This window comes from Notolabrus celidotus, chromosome 17, assembly GCF_009762535.1.
Source record: "Notolabrus celidotus isolate fNotCel1 chromosome 17, fNotCel1.pri, whole genome shotgun sequence".
In the NCBI taxonomy this organism is placed as follows: Eukaryota; Metazoa; Chordata; class Actinopteri; order Labriformes; family Labridae; genus Notolabrus; species Notolabrus celidotus.
In genome coordinates, this window is record NC_048288.1 from 18,701,330 (window position 1) to 18,721,862 (window position 20,533).

The following is a 20,533-nucleotide window of genomic DNA, read 5'->3' on the forward strand; positions in this document are numbered from 1 at the left end:
TTATTTATGAGTTGCAGGGGTGGAATTTCAAAAAGAAAGAGACTCACTAATATGCTCCTGAACTTCTTGTTCTCTGCGATGTGGAAGCAGCCCTCCTTGGTCAGGATCTTTATGTGCTTCACGTCGTTGTTGTACCTGTGGGCCATTGAATAAGTTATGAGTGTAATTTCCCTCTCTGATCACCGCCATCGATCCGTGGTCGCCCCCCCGGCCTCTGTGCAGAGCGCCAACTACACTCTAATGCATGAGGTCCCAGAGGTCTGTGACACGTGAATGATGGGTGGTCAGGAAGAAATGTGTGCCCCTGCTGCAACACACACTCGCACACACACAGACACACTCACAAACTTGTGTTTGTGTGAACAGGGGCACTGATGGAGCTCTGAGGCTGCGGGAGAAGAAGTCTGCAGAAATCTAAATCACAAAAGACTGAGCAATGTAGCTTCAAAGTGTCCTGATACACTTAACTTGTGAGGAAATATGAAACACCGGGAGACAACTGTGGAAGTTAGTCCAGCTTTCAGTCACAGTGTGACTTGTTTAGGGATGGAGTTTTAGACCATTTAAGGGGGCAGCACAAATTTCACATGCATGGTTCCATGAAAACGGGCATTCAACAGGAAGCTCATGTCTGACATTGTTTGCATAAACCTGTTTAAAATGACATATATTGATCAATAATAGCAAGAGCTTATAAAAGTTTTGCTGTATATATTTTTGGAAGATAGAACATTTAAAGATGAACATTTAAAGCTAGGGTTGGTAGTCACGGAAAACTAGCATGAATTTGAATGTAGCATTTCCTCAATACTCCTTCTTTTGCTTGTCAGAGCCCCCGTGGTGAGAGCTTTTTAGACTCTGATCCGGACTACAGTCCTGAGAAAAGCACCTCATCGGGACAGAGGAGACAGGCCCGAGGTCTAGCGAGAGGGGCAGTCAGTAGAGTCAGGGGAAGCAGAGGCAGGAGACGGGGAGTGCACACCGGGGAAATGTACGCGCAGGAGGCGGGCAGAACGGCAGGACGGGATTTGATTGGTTTTATAAATTGGACCCTAATGACGGTGATTGGTTGGTGTTTTCCCAGGTTTACTCCGGCTGTAGATAGCAGCTTCTTTTCACTCTTTTTTAAGAACACATTATGTATTGATTGCCATCAGGACATAAAGATCATTTTAACCAGTATAACAAAAAGTGTATCTAAATCTGACTACCAACCCAAGCTTTAAAGCACATACAACTATCAAAGCACCTTTAAACTTTGCTCCATATGGGGAAAAGTTTGCAGAAAGCTTTCTTCACTTTAAAGAAGTGAAAATGATATTTCAGTTTTCAGATCTCTGCTCTCTTGGTTATTTAAAAACAATCATAAACATCCTCTGCCGTCTCTGAGGAAGAGGACATCTTGACTTATGAGTAATACTTTCTAAACATCGTTCCCACCACACTGTCTCCTCCGTCTGCTCTTCTCTTTCATGAGGAGGTTTAAATAACCTTGAGCAGTCTAACTGTCGCTCTCCGCTCGGTTCAGAGCGTCTGTGCACACGAGCAATTAGGAGCTTGACACAGGAGGAGCAAGAGGCAGTCTGTGCTGAGAGCAAAAAAAGAGTCTAAATAAAGTTTAAATGAAGATTAAAGGATAGTTTCCTCTGCTAAGAGACTCAACAGCTCTGTTTCTACACCGACGTCATCATGTTTGTATGCATATAAATAATTTACTCACAATAGCAGGGTCACTGACACCTAGGGTTGTGAAATATGCTCTGTTCATTTATTATCATAGTTTTTTTAATGTCTGTGTGATCATAAGGATTAACTAATGACATAGTTTCAGTGGGTTCAGAACATAAGAAGGACTGTTACATGCTCTTTAAGAGAGACTGCTGTGTGATCAGTTTGCAGTTTGGTCAATTTAACAAACATCTCTGTGGTTAACCACAGACTGAGCCTCAGAGGACGAAAACATCATCCTGCAGAGGAAGCTATGAAATGCTCCATCAATTTCTGTTCTTCAGCCGGGAGTTCGTGTAGTCGATGATGTGGTTTGGCTTTAAGACTCTGATGAATTCAGCAGAGACGCAGAGAAAGAGAAACAATACATTCTGTCTGAGTGGCAGTTTCACTGTCCTTAAGAAGTCACAGTCTGACTATAGCTCTATGAGGCCAAGATACACAGATGTAACTGTGATTTCATGACAATAAACAGGCTGAAAGGATGCTGAAATAACTACATCAGGATGCAGAGTTGTACAGAGTCAGGTTTGTCTCCATGATGACAAGAAAATATCTTTTAAAGTGCTTATATTTCTAACAGAGTTTGGTTCAGCGGTGTCTAATGAAACATGCAAATGCAAGACTTTGCAGAAGAAATTACCCTCTGCAGACATAAATAGCGAATTTACAGTAACTAAAACACAACAACTCTTATTTCTGATTGAAAAAATAGCGGCAAGAGACTTAGTTGACTTGCAACTTTGACACGCAAGAAGTTAGGTTGACCGTTTTTAAACTAAGACTTAAACTCAATGTCCACCCTCAAGCACTCACAGACTTTGAGGCGCGTTCCCGCTAAGCCTGTGAGGGCTTAGGGCTGTCCCACTGTCAAATCATCAAGTGTCTGAGAGATCTCTCACTGACTTTTTGAGCCCTTTATGTACCCTTTTCCGTAAGTGGGCATTTGTGCAGACTTAGCGTAAGGGAATTACCCAGAGTTCATAGCATTGTGACGTGAAACACGAGATTCCCAGGGGAAGCCCGCGAGCATGGAAAGGCAAACGAGCACTGTATCATGAAATAAAAAAAGTGCAACAGTAAAAAAGAAGCATGAAAGTTGCAATGAAGTTTACAGGTAAAAAAGTTTGCCTGTAAGTATAAATATAGAAAAGAGCCTTAATCTATTCATTTTCACATATGTGTGTATATACAGTAGCCTATAATTAATATATTTGTAGTTATGCAGCCTATTTATATATTAAAAATTGTGTTTAAGCAGTCTGTACAGTAAGAGCCTGGATCACATGGCAGTCAGTCAGTCAGTCAGTCAGTCCCTTAAGCGCCTTGAATTTGAGGAAAGACAAAATTGTGCAATAAAAATTTCTAAGATCACTAAGGTGAGCTGGTGACGTCATGCAGGTCACGTGAGAAGTCGCAAAGTGCTGTCCCATTCCAGTTCTACAGTTTGAGCCCTTACAGCCTCCTGCCCTCAATCACTTTCCAGCTGACATAAATTAAGTCAAGAAGGGCTCAGGGCTTAGGGAGGACATTGAGATTGGGCCTAAGACTTAAACTTCAACACAAAAGCAAAAAACATGGCTTGATATCGGCGAGAACAACAATGACAGCCAACACAAAACATTTAAATTCAAATATTGGGCGTGAGTTCATAGTTCAAAACATGGCTCCTGAACCAGGTGAAGATACACTCATGAAAACAAACCTAATCAAATCATCTGAGCCCTGCATACTGTTCCTTTGATTCTGTAAGTGCTCAGGCAGTCTGTATGAAACGCGTGTATCTCTTTAAAGACTTGAATGAGATGTCATACTCACTTTATACTGATGGCGTACTCTGTGAACTCTCTGCTGCGATGACGGACCAGGTAGGTGCTGTTGACCCTGTTGATGAGCTCTGCCTCGGCCTGGAGTCTCTCCATCGGACCTGCAAACCTGAAACACAACAAACAGAGACGAACATGATCCACATCAGTGTCATAATAGAGTGCTGCTGACAGTGAGTTATGTCCCTGAGTCTGTAAGAGACAAAAACAAGAACTTTGAGTGGACACACTTTGATGCATCAAGGATTCTGTTGCAGACATTACAGCCAGTTTATCTGTAGAATTAACTCATCTACTGCAGACACTCAGAAACTTAAGCATCCACACTGTAAGAAAAAATAAGTTAGTTCAACTTAAAATAATTTGTAACCAGGCTGCCTTAAAATGTTAAGTTCAGCAAGCCAAGAAATGTAAGTTGTTTCCACTTTTGTCTTAGTTCCTTAACTTAGTTTTATAAGTTGGGGTGACAAAGACAGTGCTGATAAATTAGTTCTATCAACTTTATACTTTAAGTTTAATCGACAAGCCTTTTTAGTGAGACCAACAAGCAATTTTAAGTTTTACAAACCTAAATCTTAGTAGAAAAAAAATGACAAAGCAAATTAGATCAACATGTTTCTACAGGTATATTGAGTTGTAAAAACATGAAAATGTAACTTTCCTGAACTAAGCATCTTGTTGGATCAATTTATAATTAATACTTCTGCAAACATGTCTAAAATGTTAACTCAACTAAGTGTTTTGTTGAACCAACTTATCTTTTTAAGGCAGCCAGGTCACTTTCCTGACTTGTTCATCTTACTTGTAACATTCCGTTCATTAAAATTACAAGTACTTGTCATTTCTTAAAACAACCTAAGCCTCAATTTTCAAAAAATACTACATCAAAATGATTTCTCAACATGGGACAACACTCAAAATACTTTATTCAGTGTCAAAACTGACAATAGCTTTTTTGTATGAATTTGACTTGGCATCAGAATGCTATCACGAAGAATGGATTAATATGGCAACTGCCATATGTTTAATATTTATCTAGAAGTAAACACTTAACTTACAAAACTGTAAGCAGAATAACAGAAGAGTGATCTCACTATATAAGAACTATGTAGGTATAAAAACAGAAACTAAGTAGTAAAAAAGTCTACAAATATCACACATTGAACATTTCTCTTTTGGTAAACACTTCTGCACTGCATGCAGAAAAGTATTAAAACATTGATCCAAACAGAGTGTCTCTTGCAGCACATGGCATTGTAAAGGTTGGTCACTCACGTGACTATAAGGGGTTTCCTTTGCATTTGTGCAGGGGCCATACTTACATCTAGTTGTATCAACAAGGAAATCTATGTTACCTGAACTGCTCTGGTTGGACTGATTAGTTGGACACTATTTTACTTGATATTTCAAGTAAAACTGACATTTAAGTTGAACTGACTTAAGAAAGTGAACTGAGGTAACTAAAACCTAAAATCCCTTTTTACAGTGCACAGGAATAGGTCCCATGTTTAAAAGTATTGGTAACATCCTTTAATGCATTTGTAGTGCAACACTTTTATTGGTGTCTTGTGAACGTACCAGGGTTGAGTGGAGTAGTCGACAGGTTTGGGGACCTGGAACAAAGGGCAAAACATGTTTTTGTTATTGACATGGAGCTTTTACTCAAATACAACACAATATAATCCTGAACTTGGCGTCAGCTCAACACTCCTGACGTTCTTCCCCTCAATAAAACAGTCTGCTCTTAGTCTGTAAAGCTCAATATAACAGCTTAATGCTCCCCTTATCTTTACAACAGAGACTGTAACAGCAGGTTATCTAGAGGACGACTCTTCTCCCTGAAACAGCTGGACACAGTGTGAGTTTATTTTATCAAACAAGACATGACAATCCTGAGAGGAGAGATTTTTAGAGCAATAACAAGCTAGCAAAGAGAAAACACATAACTTCTCCTTCTGTACTTTCCAGGTTAGTCTTTCCTGTTCCTTATAAGACGTTGTTTTGTTTGTTGCCTCATACTGATAAAATGAAAACCACCTTCATCTTACTAAAACTTCCTTATTCATGGAACACAATGTTTATCTTCTCATTCCAGGTAACAGCTTTACCCCCCTGTGTCCTCACATCCCTGCCCTGATAGTAAACACACACACACACATCCCTGTATGAGTGGCTAACAGAGTCCTTATGTATGAAATAAGGAGAGGGAGATGCTGCTTACACACGGGCACGGCTTCACAGAGTCGCTGGGAAAGAAGCCAACCTCCTTGGTGGACAGGATTCTGCCCTGAAAGCACACAGAGATAATTGTGTTACGTACATCTGGTTCACTGTGTCTCCATAATTCAGGAACAATTAGCTGGAACACAGAGCAGAGTGTGTTAACAGCCCGGTTAACTATTGTTGGAGTAATGGCTGGCAGGAAGAGAAAGAGAGGAAGAGTTTCTTATTCCCCCGTGGTGACGACTCTTTAAGCTCAGAGCCGTGATTTATCAACTCAGCGAAGATGCAGACTTACAAACAGGGTTTTATCTGGAGGCAGTTCACTTAGTTTATATTTTTTAGACTAAAGTGCTGCAGAGAGGCTGCGTCTGATCTGTGCACTGATAAAATGCATTTTTGAATCAAGACTCTTGGATGCCACGGTTGAAATTGAATCACTTTTGTTCATATTTACATCCAAATATAATACATTTACCTTGATATAAAATCATTACTGCAGTGGGTTGTTCAGTCTCAGTCTCTTAAATGAACACTTTAAAGGATTTAGACATTAGTGTTATACGTTGAAACTGCTTGCTGTTTTCCGTTGCAGTCTCAGTACTCCCATATATTTGTCTGAATCCACATTAAAATCTCCTGCATTTAATTTAAAATTTGCAACATGTGTTAAAAATGCCATGCAATGCAAAAGAGATCCCTTAGTGTAATTTGCACTTATACGTACACTACCAGTCAAAATTTTAGAACACCAACATTTTTCCACTTTTTTATTGAAATCCAAGCAGTTCAAGTCCATTGAATAGCTTTAAATGGTACAAAGGTAAGTGGTGAACTGTCAGAGGTAAAAAAGAAAGGGTAATATCACCCAAAACTGAAAAAATAATGTACATTTCAGAATTATACGAAAAGGCCTTTTTTCAGGGAACAATAAATGGGCTGTTCTGCAGCAATTGAGGTTAGTCAAGCCTTGAAAGTTGGTGCTACCAATTCTTACAGGTATCCCAACTGTCCTTGATTACTTCCAACTCCCTCTGTCTGCATAAAAGTAGTGTTGGAACACACTGTGGTACCATACCCTCGTGAGCAATATTTGAACAGTCTTGTACTCCAGAAAGTAATGTGTTGTTTAATAAATGGCAAGAAAAACGTGCAAAAGGTGGCTACTTCGATGAGTCAAAAGTTTAGACTTCATTTTGGTTCATGAATTGATTCCATGATTTATTTTTGAAATTCAATTGTTTATTTGTTCAATGTTTTCATTTCAGAGCACAATAAGACATTGAACTGCATAATTTTCAATAAAAAACTTGAAAAATTGCGGTGTTCTAATGGAACTCAACTTTTGACCGGTAGTGTATATCATGCAACTTGTTTTGTTTTTGGACCTCCTTTCTTGAAAAACCCCAAAATCTACAAATCCCATCCCCAAATCTGCATCACTCAACTCTAACAAACAAACTATTACTCTAAAATAACTCCAGATCAACAAGACGCTATCAGTACCGCTATCAGTGCAGCCTTTTGCATGTAATCATTCCAGAGTTGTTGTTTTTTTGTATGGAGTTTTTATTGTAGCCAAATGATTTGTAAATGCATAGATGCAGCAATGTGCATGTTGATTCACAAATGTGAACACAGATGTGCTAATGTGTGAACTACTTTCCAAATGCATACAGTTATTCTTGGCTGAAAAGTCTAAGAACGTTCAGCACAGGACAACAATTCGCCTCCATTCATTGTATATTACAAGCAGCCATTTTTCTGAGGTAGCATTCTGTGTTACCTAGAACAACTTCAGGAAGGCAGCACCACCTTTTAACAACTTCTCTTCCTCTTTAGGTCACAAACATTCAAAGAAAATTGTTATCAAGCAACAAATAAACCTTATGCAGGGCTGGTTGCTGAAATGTCTCAATTTACACCACCAAGAGACGAGTGAGACTGAGAAGTAAGATGGTGAGCATGTGTAATCTCAGCTTTAAGAGGAAAAGCACTTTTCAGTCATCAATAATTTGCATTTGCAGAACTTTCCAAAAATCTATGACCACATTTGTGGATCTATTAACAAAGTTACAAATTGCTTTGGTACAATATTAGCTCCATAATCTTGTTAGTAAGTTTGTTTCTTTAACTTTCTTTATGAATGAATCTATGCACTGACATTTTATCTGTTATGTTTTCATTTGTAAACCTGTCCCCTATATGTTCCATTAACACACACAAAAAAAACTATACATTGAAATATAGACAGGGATTTTAAAGGCAGGTTTTGTTCACAGTGCTAGTCTAACCATTACAGCAGCAGGAGCTGCAGCAGGCTCTACAGTTGACTCTCTGATTCATTTATTAGATTTTAACATTTGATTTTATGTTTGCAGGCGCACTTTGGGGACACACGTCAAAAAATTGAATCAGGGATTGAATCATATTTCTGATGCACAGTCAGCGCACAACATGCTAAACATATTTTGATTTCCTTTACATGAGGATCAGCAGACTCATCTCTGAATCCTCAGGTGTTTTCTTAAATCTGTCCTTGTGGAGAGCCTGGCTCTGTGCTGCGCCCTCACTGAGGGTGTGATCACGGTTACAGCAGAAAACACAGACAGGGTAAACAGAAGTCTGCTGCTGAATGAAATGAAATTACAGAGATCGATTTTATTTGTCACGGAGCAGAAATGATTTGAGTCTGCTGCTGCAGAGGTGACAGAGATTCTGTGTTTGTTGACTCAAGAGCTGGAGCTGGAACATGGGGTTAACACAGGGCTTTTTGTTGGTTACTCGTTACGTATGAGAATATAACATAAAAGCACCAAGCTCTCTGATTAAATCTTGTTAAATGTATCATCCTATGCAGTGCTGGTTTAGCTCAGGCATCATGAACAGAGGCTACAGTCCTCTTTGCGCCAGTCGTGGGATCGATTCCCACTAATAACATGACTTGTTGCATGTCATCCCCTCTCTCTCGTCCCACATTTCCTGTCTGTCTCCACCCGTCCTATCAAAATAAAAGCTAAAAAGCATAGACAGAAAATCTGTCAATGTTTTCTCTGTCTGTGCTGCGAAATATGACGTGCAAATAGTGTGACCTCTGACCTGCCACCAGGGGCTGTGTAGGTCCGCACAGATTAACTCGATGATGTCTCCGGTCTGGATGCTGAGAGCTGGACCAGACGTCGGGCTGGGTGCTCCAAAGTAGTTCCTCATCACCAGCATCTTTGGCAGACCTGCAGGAGGGATGGAGGGAGGGAGGGAGGGAGGGACAGTGTCAATGTCAGTACTGGGGGATGTCTGGAGAAAGATTTCACTAAAAACAAGACTATACAATCTCTGCGCTGAGCCATGAGAGGTGAAGGGGGTTCAATATGCGTTACAAGTATGTGTTAATGTTGCTGAAAATTACATTTCATAGATTTTGAAAATGTGAGTAGAGTTTAAAGAGGCATCTCTTCCAGAAGCTCTTGAAATCTGCAGGCTGTGGATGGCTTATAGTTGCAGAAATGATGTTTAAAACAGAAAAGGTGTAACTTTGTTTGTTAGTTTAAAGGGCAGCCAGGAGTTGACGTTCATATTTAAGAAGTCCAAATCTGTTACTCTTTATTTATTTTCTTGCCTTTGTAAACATCAGATTTTAAAGACCTGCTTGCCTTTCTAGATTCTCATCCTTGCACTCTTGATATGGCAATTTTTTTTCTGAATTAACTCAAAAAATGTGCAGCTTTACGTGTCAAAATTCTCATGCACTATCATTAAAATGGTAATTAGGGCAAGTTTAACAGCTGCTCACAGCTGCTTTAAAGACCTGCTTGCCTTTCTAGATTCTCATCCTTGCACTCTTGATATGGCAATTTTTTTTCTGAATTAACTCAAAAATTTGCAGCTTTACGTGTCAAAATTCTCATGCACTATCATTAAAATGGTAATTAGGGCAAGTTTAACAGCTGCTCACACACACCTTTTGTCACCTGTGTGCTACCCCTGCTGATAATTTGCTCCCGTCGTAAAATGACAGATAACAGCAGAGCAGTGCGTGCTGCATAGAGGGTTATCAGACATTGAGGTTAAAGATAGGCAGGAGACTTTTTACTGCTGCAATAGGTGATCCTAACTCTAAACAATCTCAGGACATTCAGTCTGCTTGTATCATCATTTCGCTCTTTTCTCTATGGCTGCATCCACACAGATAAACTTTTATTGTGCATCACAGGTTTCTGCAAAGTTGGAGCAAAGTGTCCAAACTGTTACTGTGTTTTAAATCATGACTAACTAATAGACTCTTCAGAGCTTTGTTGTCTCTGCTTGCTTCAGTTAAGAGTAATACTGAATATATAGTGCTTTAAAAGATCATGTGCAGAAGGGCAGATTCTATTGGAGGGATTCCCGTGTTCTACATCAGCCCTACACAGTGCAAAGCAGTTTCAAGTAGTACAATTAAGGCCTGTTTAGACTGGCATGCACATGCACCCTCGAACATGAATAGTCAGGTGATTACTGTTTAATGTGTTTGTTTGGACAGAGATCAGCTCTAACATGTCTCCAACACATGCAGGATTGCCTCATTTAATTAAAAAAAAAGAAAAGAAAACATAGTGGAGTGAAAGTAGCTGAAGACAACTCTGAGTTTGCACACTTTCCCCTTCCCTGTTGCAGTAACTGGTGCAGAAACTGGTTGGAACACACCTCTCCACAGGTAATAAATCACACATTAAAGAGTGTTTGCTCAGGCACATGAAGCCTTGCGTTAAAATCAGGTTGAAGTTGTTTGTTGGAACAACCTCACTCAGCCGTCTTTGATTCTGCACAACTTTGATCCCGTTATTGACGCAGATATCAGTGAAATTGAAATATAACGCCTCTGTTATGAAGCCCCCAACCCATTCCTAACAAATCCAGAGCTCATATCTCACACGCTCTACACAATAACATGAAATGTGTGTATCCGTCTCTCTATTGTGTGCAATAATATGAGAGAGAAACTCCAGTGAGAGCGTGGAGAGAGGGAGTAAAGCTTTAGGCAAATAACAGAGAAGTCAACAACACAGGATTGAAAGCTAATACATCTCTATCTGCGTCTCTGTGCAGCAGCCCGACATGTGCCAGCTCGCCTCAGTACGACTTCTAAAGACACGGGGCCGTAGAGAATCGAGTCTCGGGGGCATGAATTGCATTCCTATCCTCACAAGGACGAGCGGAGCGTTAGTGCACCTTTGAAAACAGACAAAGAGAGCGGCGTGGAGTATTACGAAACGCCAAGGGCCGGGGCAATCAAACGCCTATTGATTTTAATGCGTCCTCAGTCAGAAATGATTTTCTGCAGCATAATGGACGGGGAGGTGGAAAAATGAGAGTTGAAGGCAGGTTTGTGAGAGATTAAAGGCCCAGGCTGTGGTGTAGGCACACACACAATACTAAAGGATAATCTATGTAATTCATATTGTGTTGGAGGACAAAGGATGGAGGCAGAAACACAAAGACTACATCTACTGTACAGACCCTGTAGCATTCTGTGTTACGCTCTCTGGGTCTGCTTTCAATCCAAATTAAACTGTTTACATCAAGCTTTTATGAAAATGTATATTTAGTCTTAGCTGCAGGGATCAGGGCCGTCCTCCTCTCTGTCCCCAGGTAAGCTCTGATTCAAGGAAGAGCGATCTCGTTGCTTCAATGCCAGCAGCAATAAACGCAAACCTACAGTCAACCCTGACAAACTGCTCAGAGGAGGAAGAAGTGTATTTTTCCCGGCTGATCCAGTTTATATAATGCAGAAGTATAATGTCTCTACAGAAATACAAAGGGACGTAATAGTACTCCCAAAGAAAACATTAGAACAAAATGTCCAATAAATTACAAGTCAATGAATAAAAAACTAGGGGCTTACATTTTGATTTGTTGTCAAATTAACTGTGTTTAATGTAGAGTCTGCATTCAGTGGTCTGGATTTTTACAATGGAAAGTGTTCTGTGGGAGTGTCAACCAATCAGGTATCAGGATAAACAGCCTGTATGGAGAGCAAAAGCAGGCAAAACACAATACATCCCTGCTCCCATCAATAGTAATTTGAGGACAGATATCTGCATGCAAAAGCAGCTAACAATTTGTTCTTGATCAAACATTTACACTGAGACAAAATTCTGCTTGATGCTGTCACTAAAGACAATTAGCGATTAGATTTCCTGACTTCCCTGAATGCATCAGAAATGATGGATCTGACCTACATTCAACAAACAAATTTTTTGAAAAGTAGTTTTCTTCTCTTGAGGACAGACCTGACAAAGCTTGACTTTAGACTAATCTGCATCAGGGTGTTGTTATTTCAGCAAACTTAATACCCGTAAATCACAGGAAAATCTGTTTATTTTTTCAGGATCATATCGCTGAAGTGAAGCCTCTGTGTAACAATTGTCGAATGTGAGAAACACTTGTTTCTTCCAAGAGTTTAGAACAGTTTTTGATTGATTTAACAGATCTAAAGGTGAGGAGGGAATCATTTAATCATAATTTCAGTGATGAAAAACATGCAGCAGCATGATTATGATAGACAGCCAATTAGACTGTTTTTAGTTTAAGTTCTGTACAAAATATGTGACAGAAAATTCCAAATCCAAAATGTTTTAACAGCAGATTCCTGTGTGAAGACTGCACCAGAGGGAGGAAAATTCCTCCACAGGAGTGGAGAAAGAGGAGGATTAGTTTGAGTGTTGAGTTTAGAGTTTCTCACCTGCATCTCGATCTTTGCCCTGAGAGAAAAAACACAGAGAGTTATGTATGCATATACACAGACACACACAAATCACAGACATGAACAACATTCAGCCTAAGTCCCCTTCTCCATCATCTTACCCAGCTATATCATCATCATCATCATTAGCTGCACTGTTACTTCAGTGAGGTGAATATATTCAAACATGAGATGCCCATCTGTGGTGCTGTTACAGTAGAGCTAAAATGAAAAAGCTTTAGGTAGCATATAATGATGCATATCGAATTTTCTTTAAACTGCCAAGATGGACCAGTGCAAGTTTAATGTTTGTATCAAACAATGTCCCTACATTTCATGCTGTACTGAGAAATTTGACGTATAAATGTATGTGTCGCTTAGCTGATTCAGATAATGAAATTTTAAGGGAGCTCACTCAGCCCACATTAAGTGACACAAGGTATTTTTCTTGCTTTTGGAAACATTGGAACAAATGCCTTTTTATGCTTTAATCAAACTAATGAGTATATGAGTCTGAAATAAAGTATATCTATCTATCTATCTATCTATCTATCTATCTATCTATCTATCTATCTATCTATCTATCTATCTATCTATCTATCTATCTATCTATCTATCTATCTATCTAATGCTGTGAATGAATCCCCCCAACTGCTGCACACAGGATTAACCCAGCCCTCTTCAGTGTCTCCCTGTGCAGACACATGCAGAGGACAGAGAATAGACAACATGTAAAAACTCTGGAACATTCAAAGCTGCAGAGAAACTGTTCTTATTTGTTTGATAGACACTTATAGAGATAATCATTTGTGCTTGAGCAATGCAAAAGTAAATGAAGAGCAAGTATTTTATGTTTCTGACAGACTTGGAAACTGAGAGAAGTCAAGGGTGCAGTAATTATTTATTTTTATTTTAGGAAACAACAGACTGATATCAGTTTTCTGACTTCATTTTGGACTCAATCACAATGCAAGTTATTGTTGTATGCAGCTATTTAACAAACATTTACTCGCCATTGCATCAAACTGACTGCTTGGAAAGTTTCTGCTCTTTCAGATAAGTTTAGATTTTGCATTCTTGTTCAGCACTCTCTGTGCTCACAGAACACACCTCATTAAATAGAACCTGGCAGCAGAAATAAAGGAGTACTTGTCATTTTCACCTCAGTTTTGTTGATTTTACAAGTAAGGCAGGATTAGTTTTTTGCAGTTTTAGTCCAACACTGTTTCTGTAAATAGTTGCAAGGCCACTCTAATTTCCTGCTTGTGGAAACTTTTGAGAGTTGCAGCCGTAAAGCAAACAGAAGTTTCACAAACAGCAGAGACAACTGAGGGTAAATCTGCAAAAACATCCCCGTGTCTCCCGTCAGGTGGGCTGCAGAAACTTAAGTCAACCTGAGTCTCTTTGGCAAATAGCTGCAGGAGAGAGCAGCCTTCAAAGTGCTGCAGACGCACACACAAAACACACACACACATCCACACACACACATCCACACACAGAGAGCTGCTCACCTGAGTTCTGACGGAGCCCGGATCTGAAAGAAGTTTGAGAACAGGCATGGTGAATGACGGGTTAGTGGGTGCACACAAACACTTGCACACACTCGTCGGAACAACACAACAGTCCCTCATTAGTGAGCAGGCGGACGCTCGTGTCTGACCGTGCTCTGTTTTGTTTTGCTGCGTGAAGCTACCTGACAGCCGGGAGAGGAGGTAACGAGGGGGGGGGGGGGCAGACCTGAGGTTTTTGCTCCAACAGTTTCTTTCATTGGCTCCCTGAGGGACGGGTTACACCCCCTACACACACACACCTTTACACACTCGCTCCAAACAGAGCAGTCGCATAAACACTCATTGCATACCTGCACGTACAGAACCTGCAGACACACACAAACACACAAACACACAAACACACAAACACACAAACACACACACACACACACACACACACTAACACACACACTAACACACACACACACAAACACACACACACGCACACACACACACACACACACACACACACACACACACACACACACACACACACACACACACAGTTCTCTGAGCACGCCTGTCGTTCCTCTGGTGAACTCTGACCTGTTACACAAACATGTGGAGAGGGAGCTGATAACAGAGACAAATGCAGGTAAACAATGGCTTATCTCTGACACACACACACACACACACACACACACACACACACACACACACACACACACACACACACACACACACACACACGCACTGTTGTGATATTGTGTATTGACAAAATCTGGTCAGGTGAGAATTGCAGTGACTTTTTGAGGTCTAATCAAAAAATTGTGCAACAAAAAAAAGGGAAACTAATAAAGTGAAATAATGTTGTTTCTGCCAGATGTTTTTTTTTTTTTAAACATCTGGAGTTTTAATGAGTGACAGGTATGATAGTTTGCAGCCATTACAGCCTGTTACACTGCTGCAGGCTGAAGAACTCTACAGGGGGGGTTCCCAAACTTTTATCGTGAAAGTGGTGATTCTGGGGGCTTTTGACGTTCCCTACGAGTGTATATGTGTTGTTGCCTGCTTCATAGTTCTACACCAGGGGAAAACTGAGTGGAGTAATGTTTCTTGGATTCCAGGCAGACATCTTCAGCAGCTCTCCTGCTGCTGGTGTCACCTTAATCTGCTCAGGAACACTCCAGAGCCCAGGTGGGTCTGGCAGTGGCGTTATTGCCTTTGCGACCTGAAAGCACCGTGACAGATGCCCGGTCCAACCTAAGCTGGCAGCTTGCCACGGGGAACACAAACACACACACACACACACACACACACACACACACACACACACACACACACACACACACACACACACACACACACACACACACACACACAAACACACACACAAACACACACACAATGTTACAGTACGGTGTGTGCAGGTTTGTGGAAAGTTATGGTGCTCTGAAAACAAGCATGCCTCGAGATCTTAAAAATCTTCCACAAAGAATAAAACTTAGTTTTCTCACAAACACACGCACACATGCAGAGGACATGTTAAACCAGTCTTCTTTTAATGTCTGAAGTCCCCCCCTTCCCCCTCCGAGCTGTCAGCCTCCTGCTCGGGGAGCTGAGTGACAGACGCACAACAGAGTCAGAGGAAAAGAGTTTCTCAAACTCTTCAGTAAAACTACGATGAGGCTGTGGGGGATCGGAGTGCTGACACACGGTGACATCGCCTTTCAGCTGCTCTGAAGTGTTAGAAAGACCCCGAGGAGCGGGGGAGGCTCTGAACCAAAATCTGAGCAAACTGATCGAATACGTGGACCACCTCAGTGAGCAGGAATAAGTAAAGTTTTTATTTCTTTTCAGAGAGCCACGGTGCAACAACACCCCATCGAAATTATTCACAAGAGATATCCATACATCAGATTTTATGCAACATGTGTCATCATTGTGACAACTAGATGCTTACTGTTTAAGTGTTTTAGTTGAAATGAGACAGATGTGCAGCTGTACAGTGTGTGAGTATGTGTATGTTACCTGTTTTTCCACAGGAGCCGAAGCGTCCCAAACATTCTTTATGAGCTCCTAAACCACACTTGGAGCACTGGTAGCCCTGGTAGAAGATTCCCCTGCAGACAGACACACAGACAGATAAAATGATCACCTGGACTCCTCTTTATATTATACACACAGCTATAAGAAGACAGCTGTGAAAATAATTACTGTAATGCCTCAGGGGTAGAATAAAGCCAGACGCTTTGATTTTGTGCAGAAGTTTTGTCCGACACGCTAAAGGAGTTAGTTTAAAGAAGCTGTTTGGACTCTGACTATTTATGAGAGATGGACGAAGCCTCTGGGTCAAAAAACTAAAGAGCACTGGCACCTGCATTCTTTCTAATGTCCAACAGGTGGCGAACCCTCTGGTTGTATAGAAGTCTGAGAAAATGCTCTCTGTTGAATTATTCTTTCAGTAAATATTTTGCTAATGAGTTTACGGTCCCAAATCTCTAGTTTCTTCTTTAATACAGAATGATGTTCATTTAGTAAATTATGGTCCCATCTGGAGTCACAGAGACCAGAAAGCAGGAGAGGAGCTGGGACAGGGGATACCTGGGATAGACAAGTTGGTACCATGTCAGCCTGAATAATGTCTGTAATAAGTCAGTATGAGACTCAACCTAGCATATCAAGGCGCAATTTGACATGTGTCGAGATGGTCTGGGCCATTACGTACACAATGAGTGTTTTTTCTGTTGTTTTTTTTAACTTAGATGAGCTGCTCTTGCCAACTCCCTTCAGGAAAGAATATTTCTTTGGATAGATTTGAACCAAGCGGCAACCTCTAGTCTCAAACTATGAAGCCCATGCAGGAGTGTTATAAACTGCAATTCATTGAGAATACTCTTGAGGCTGGCTGCAGAAACACCGGAAATCACATAGACACCCCTTCCAAAGAGACGATATTTACAGCATTAATAAACATGTTTACAGCCTGGTTCAAAAAACGGTTTGGCTCTACGTCGTTAATTTCTCTATCGGCCCACACTGTACGGGGGTCGAATTTTTTTCTAACGTGATGGTTCAGAAGATATTGAAATTATGAGTTTTTACCCAATTAAGGACATGACTGACTTGCCCCCCAGTCGGGAACACATAGCTGTTGGCTAGGAGGCTCAAACTCCGCCCTTTTACGTCACACTGCCTGGTTGAGTTCCGTATTTCCAATATGGCTGCCTCCGTCGATTGGCTTCAAAACAGCACTCAGGAACAGATGGGTGACGTCACGGATACTACGTCCATATTTTATACAGACTATGATTTGAACTCCGTCAGCATGAGAGCGTTTAGTGGAGATGCTGGAAGCTCTCTTCAGTCAGATGCAAAACAAGAGCAAACTGCATGAAGCTGCAAAACTTCATGGCTGTGTTTATGTATGAATATCATTACCACACTACTAGTATGCTTTGTGATTTGGAGGTCAAGGCAGTGCAGATAGAAAGAGTATTTATTTGTAATTTTTAGTGCCAAAATACATTTGTAGTTAATTCCCCCCAGAGTTTTAGCTCGTGTCTAAATTACACTGAAGAGACATCTCTGAGTTCTTCTTGTAAATAAAGCAGGGACACATGCAGCAGGCTGTAGTTCTCTTTTTGTTCACATCTCAGAGGCTTTCATTAAAATAAGGCTATGCTCTAATCTGCAGCAAAACATCTGTTTAACCTCTCTAAGAAAACTTACATTCAGTTAAACTGCAGGTTCACTATTAGTACTGCTTGTTCTTAAACTACGGGGTGTGTGCTGCAGTGCACAACTCTTATGCAACCTTCACACTTCTTATGAAATCACATGAAAGGAAATATTTCCCTTTCAAATTAAAGCTTAAAGAGAAAAACTTCTGAGGACGTGGTGAATAATTTGATGCGTTGTGTTTTGTTATTAATGTCTCAGCAGAGCCTGTGATGTTATAATGTTATAATAAGTCTTCTGAGCGTTGATTTTTAAACCGGTAAAATAAAGTACTTGTTAGATTACACAAGACATAATAAAAGAAAGTAATGTGACACCAGATTTTCTCAGAAATACAGAAAAATAAATGGCTCTTTTTTAATTTCTTAGCAGCTTTAGGTGTAATAAAATAATCACATCCGCACAGAGTAACACTGGACTCATTAGTCTCATGATTAATGAAGTCTTTTGTTGGATCAGACGTTTCAATTCTGCAAAACAGTCAAAATAATAATGAAATACTTCGAAAATGACCATGAAAATAGCAACATGCCGCAGAAAACTAATGAATCACTACACCTCGGATGCTGTTTGAGTTTGTTCTCTATATTATTCCTGTTTTTCTCTCACATCGTCTCCTCAGAGAACGATCCGGCTCTGTATATTCACAGAGCTGACCCCCTCCTCCCTCCCTCCCTCCCTCCCTCTCCCTCTCTCCCTCCCATCCATCGCCTTGAAGAAGTGCTCGAGTGTGACAGACATTTCTCTTTGAGTTTTTCGAAGGTGAAACCGTTGAGTTGTTCCCGCGGTGAGAGAGAGAGACCACGAGGACGGTCCGCTGGGTGCAGAAACCATTCAGAGGATTCAAAAGAAACTTTGTGTGACGGAGACGGAGAGAGGAGGAAGAGGAGAGAGCAAAGAGAAAGTGACGAATAGATTGTTAGGGTACATGGAGAGGAGAGAGAGGGCCTTTGTGTCTGACCACAGCCCTGAAGAGGTGTGTGTGTGTGTGTGTGTGTTTGTATTTGTGTGCACGTGCTCTCACCTAAGCAGCATGTGGCAGGAGTTACACGGGGTGATCCTCTCAAACCTGCACATACGAAACTCGTGGAAGTTGTTGTTGGCGTTGTCAGGTCGAATGTTGGATCTAAAGAAGAAACAATGAACACTTCATCCATGAGACATTTTACTTTAAACAATACTAACGATCATATATGATCTCCTGACTTTGCAGGTAACACTCCAGTATCTCTGAAATGTCACATGTTCATGTTAAGTCAATTGACCAAACAAGGAAAAACAATGTTAAGGTATATTAAAATAAGATAAGATAAGATATTACTTAATTGATCCCCCAAGGGGGAAATTCAGTTGTTACAGCAACCCAGACATGAGTACAATCAAGAAGAAGATTCAATAAGTAAAATAAAATAAAATAAAATAAGTAAAAATAAAAATAGATAAATAAAGATAGAATGCAATTTAGATATATACTCATATATATAAGGTTACAAATGGAATTTAGATTAAATAGCAGTACATTACAGGCAGTATTAAAAATGATTCAGTAGTGACAGATTGACATGGTGTGATTATAGTTGGTAATGACAGATTAAGCAATATATAAGAATAAATATGGGTATGTAATATGACCGTGAGTTGAATTAAACAATAATAATGTAATATAACATAATATAATATAGGAAGATATCTATATAATATAATATATTATGCATTATAATGCCAGCAGCAGTCAAGAGAGTCAGTTGGCTAATAGGCTTAAGACAAATTTTACTGATGCTATTGAGTGAAGTTTCGTGAGCAGGACCACATCTCAACCACGCCTCTTCCAGCACTCTTATAAATTCAAACCTATCCCTCTCATCCTCTTTCATTCCTGGGTATTTCTGTATCCTTATAGAAAACAACACACTCAAACTGTAAACATCGAGCACGTCTTCATTCTGTACTATGAGTTGAAGATGAGTCTATGAAAAATACTGAGCTTGTGCTTACTGTCCACTTTGTTTCAGTCTTCAGACAGCTCAGGTCTTTGATGCAAATGTCAATTTCATCCACTGCAACAGAACGTTTTACTGATACTCTTCTTTGAAGTGAGAGAGACTGAATTACAAGCAGACAAGTACAGGTGTGCACAGCCCCCTGGGATATGGAGGCAGGGGTGTGTGTGTGAGTGTGCGTGTGTCTACTGTGTTGTATTTTGCCTGCAGCATGGAGTCCTGTCTTTTGTCTTTGTTTTTCAGTGAAACAGCTTACTTGATGCCATTGTTGCTTCAGCTTGTGCTGAGTTTGCTCATGTGCTGCTTTGAGAACTTAAATAATAAGTCAAACCCAAAGAGTTTCATCATTTTTACATCAAAACATGATGAGAAGGGGGCGCTTGTGGCCTAGCGGTTCACCTACGACCATTTCCTGCATGTCTTCCCCCACTCTCTACTCCCCACATTTCCTGTCTCTCTTCAGCTGTCCTATGGAATGAAGGCAAAATGCCCCAAAAATATAAATATAAAAACATGACAGGAAGCTGAGATGAACCAATATGGGGAATAAGAAGGGACTTTTAAAGAACGTTGTTTTGCTTTCAGGTCTCAAAACTGAACCTGTGGCACTTGTCAATGTCAATTCTTGCTTAACGGCCAATCAAATTCAAAAACTTTATCAACTTTATCAGCAACAATGGTGAAGGAGAAAATAATCCTGGTGGTCACCAAGGGCTGTCATTTTTGACCTCACCTTTTAAGTTTTACAATGACTCTGATAAAAGGGCTAAACGGCTAAATGGAGAGATGTTGGACCATGCTGAGTCT

At 40.4% G+C, this 20,533-nt stretch overlaps 1 protein-coding gene across 1 annotated transcript in view; it reads right to left on the reverse strand.

Moving 5' to 3' along the window:
* The window catches only part of LOC117828622 (guanine nucleotide exchange factor VAV3), a 139,162-nt gene that overhangs the window by 19,888 nt on the left and 98,741 nt on the right, over window positions 1-20,533 (reverse strand). The window contains exons 16-24 of the mRNA XM_034705803.1: window positions 18,751-18,852; window positions 16,017-16,108; window positions 14,007-14,029; window positions 12,496-12,514; window positions 8,874-9,004; window positions 5,776-5,841; window positions 5,133-5,167; window positions 3,547-3,663; window positions 48-135 (exon numbers count right to left, since the gene is read on the reverse strand). Coding sequence (XP_034561694.1) covers window positions 48-135; window positions 3,547-3,663; window positions 5,133-5,167; window positions 5,776-5,841; window positions 8,874-9,004; window positions 12,496-12,514; window positions 14,007-14,029; window positions 16,017-16,108; window positions 18,751-18,852 — 673 coding nt within the window. The remainder of the gene's footprint in view (window positions 1-47; window positions 136-3,546; window positions 3,664-5,132; window positions 5,168-5,775; window positions 5,842-8,873; window positions 9,005-12,495; window positions 12,515-14,006; window positions 14,030-16,016; window positions 16,109-18,750; window positions 18,853-20,533) is intronic.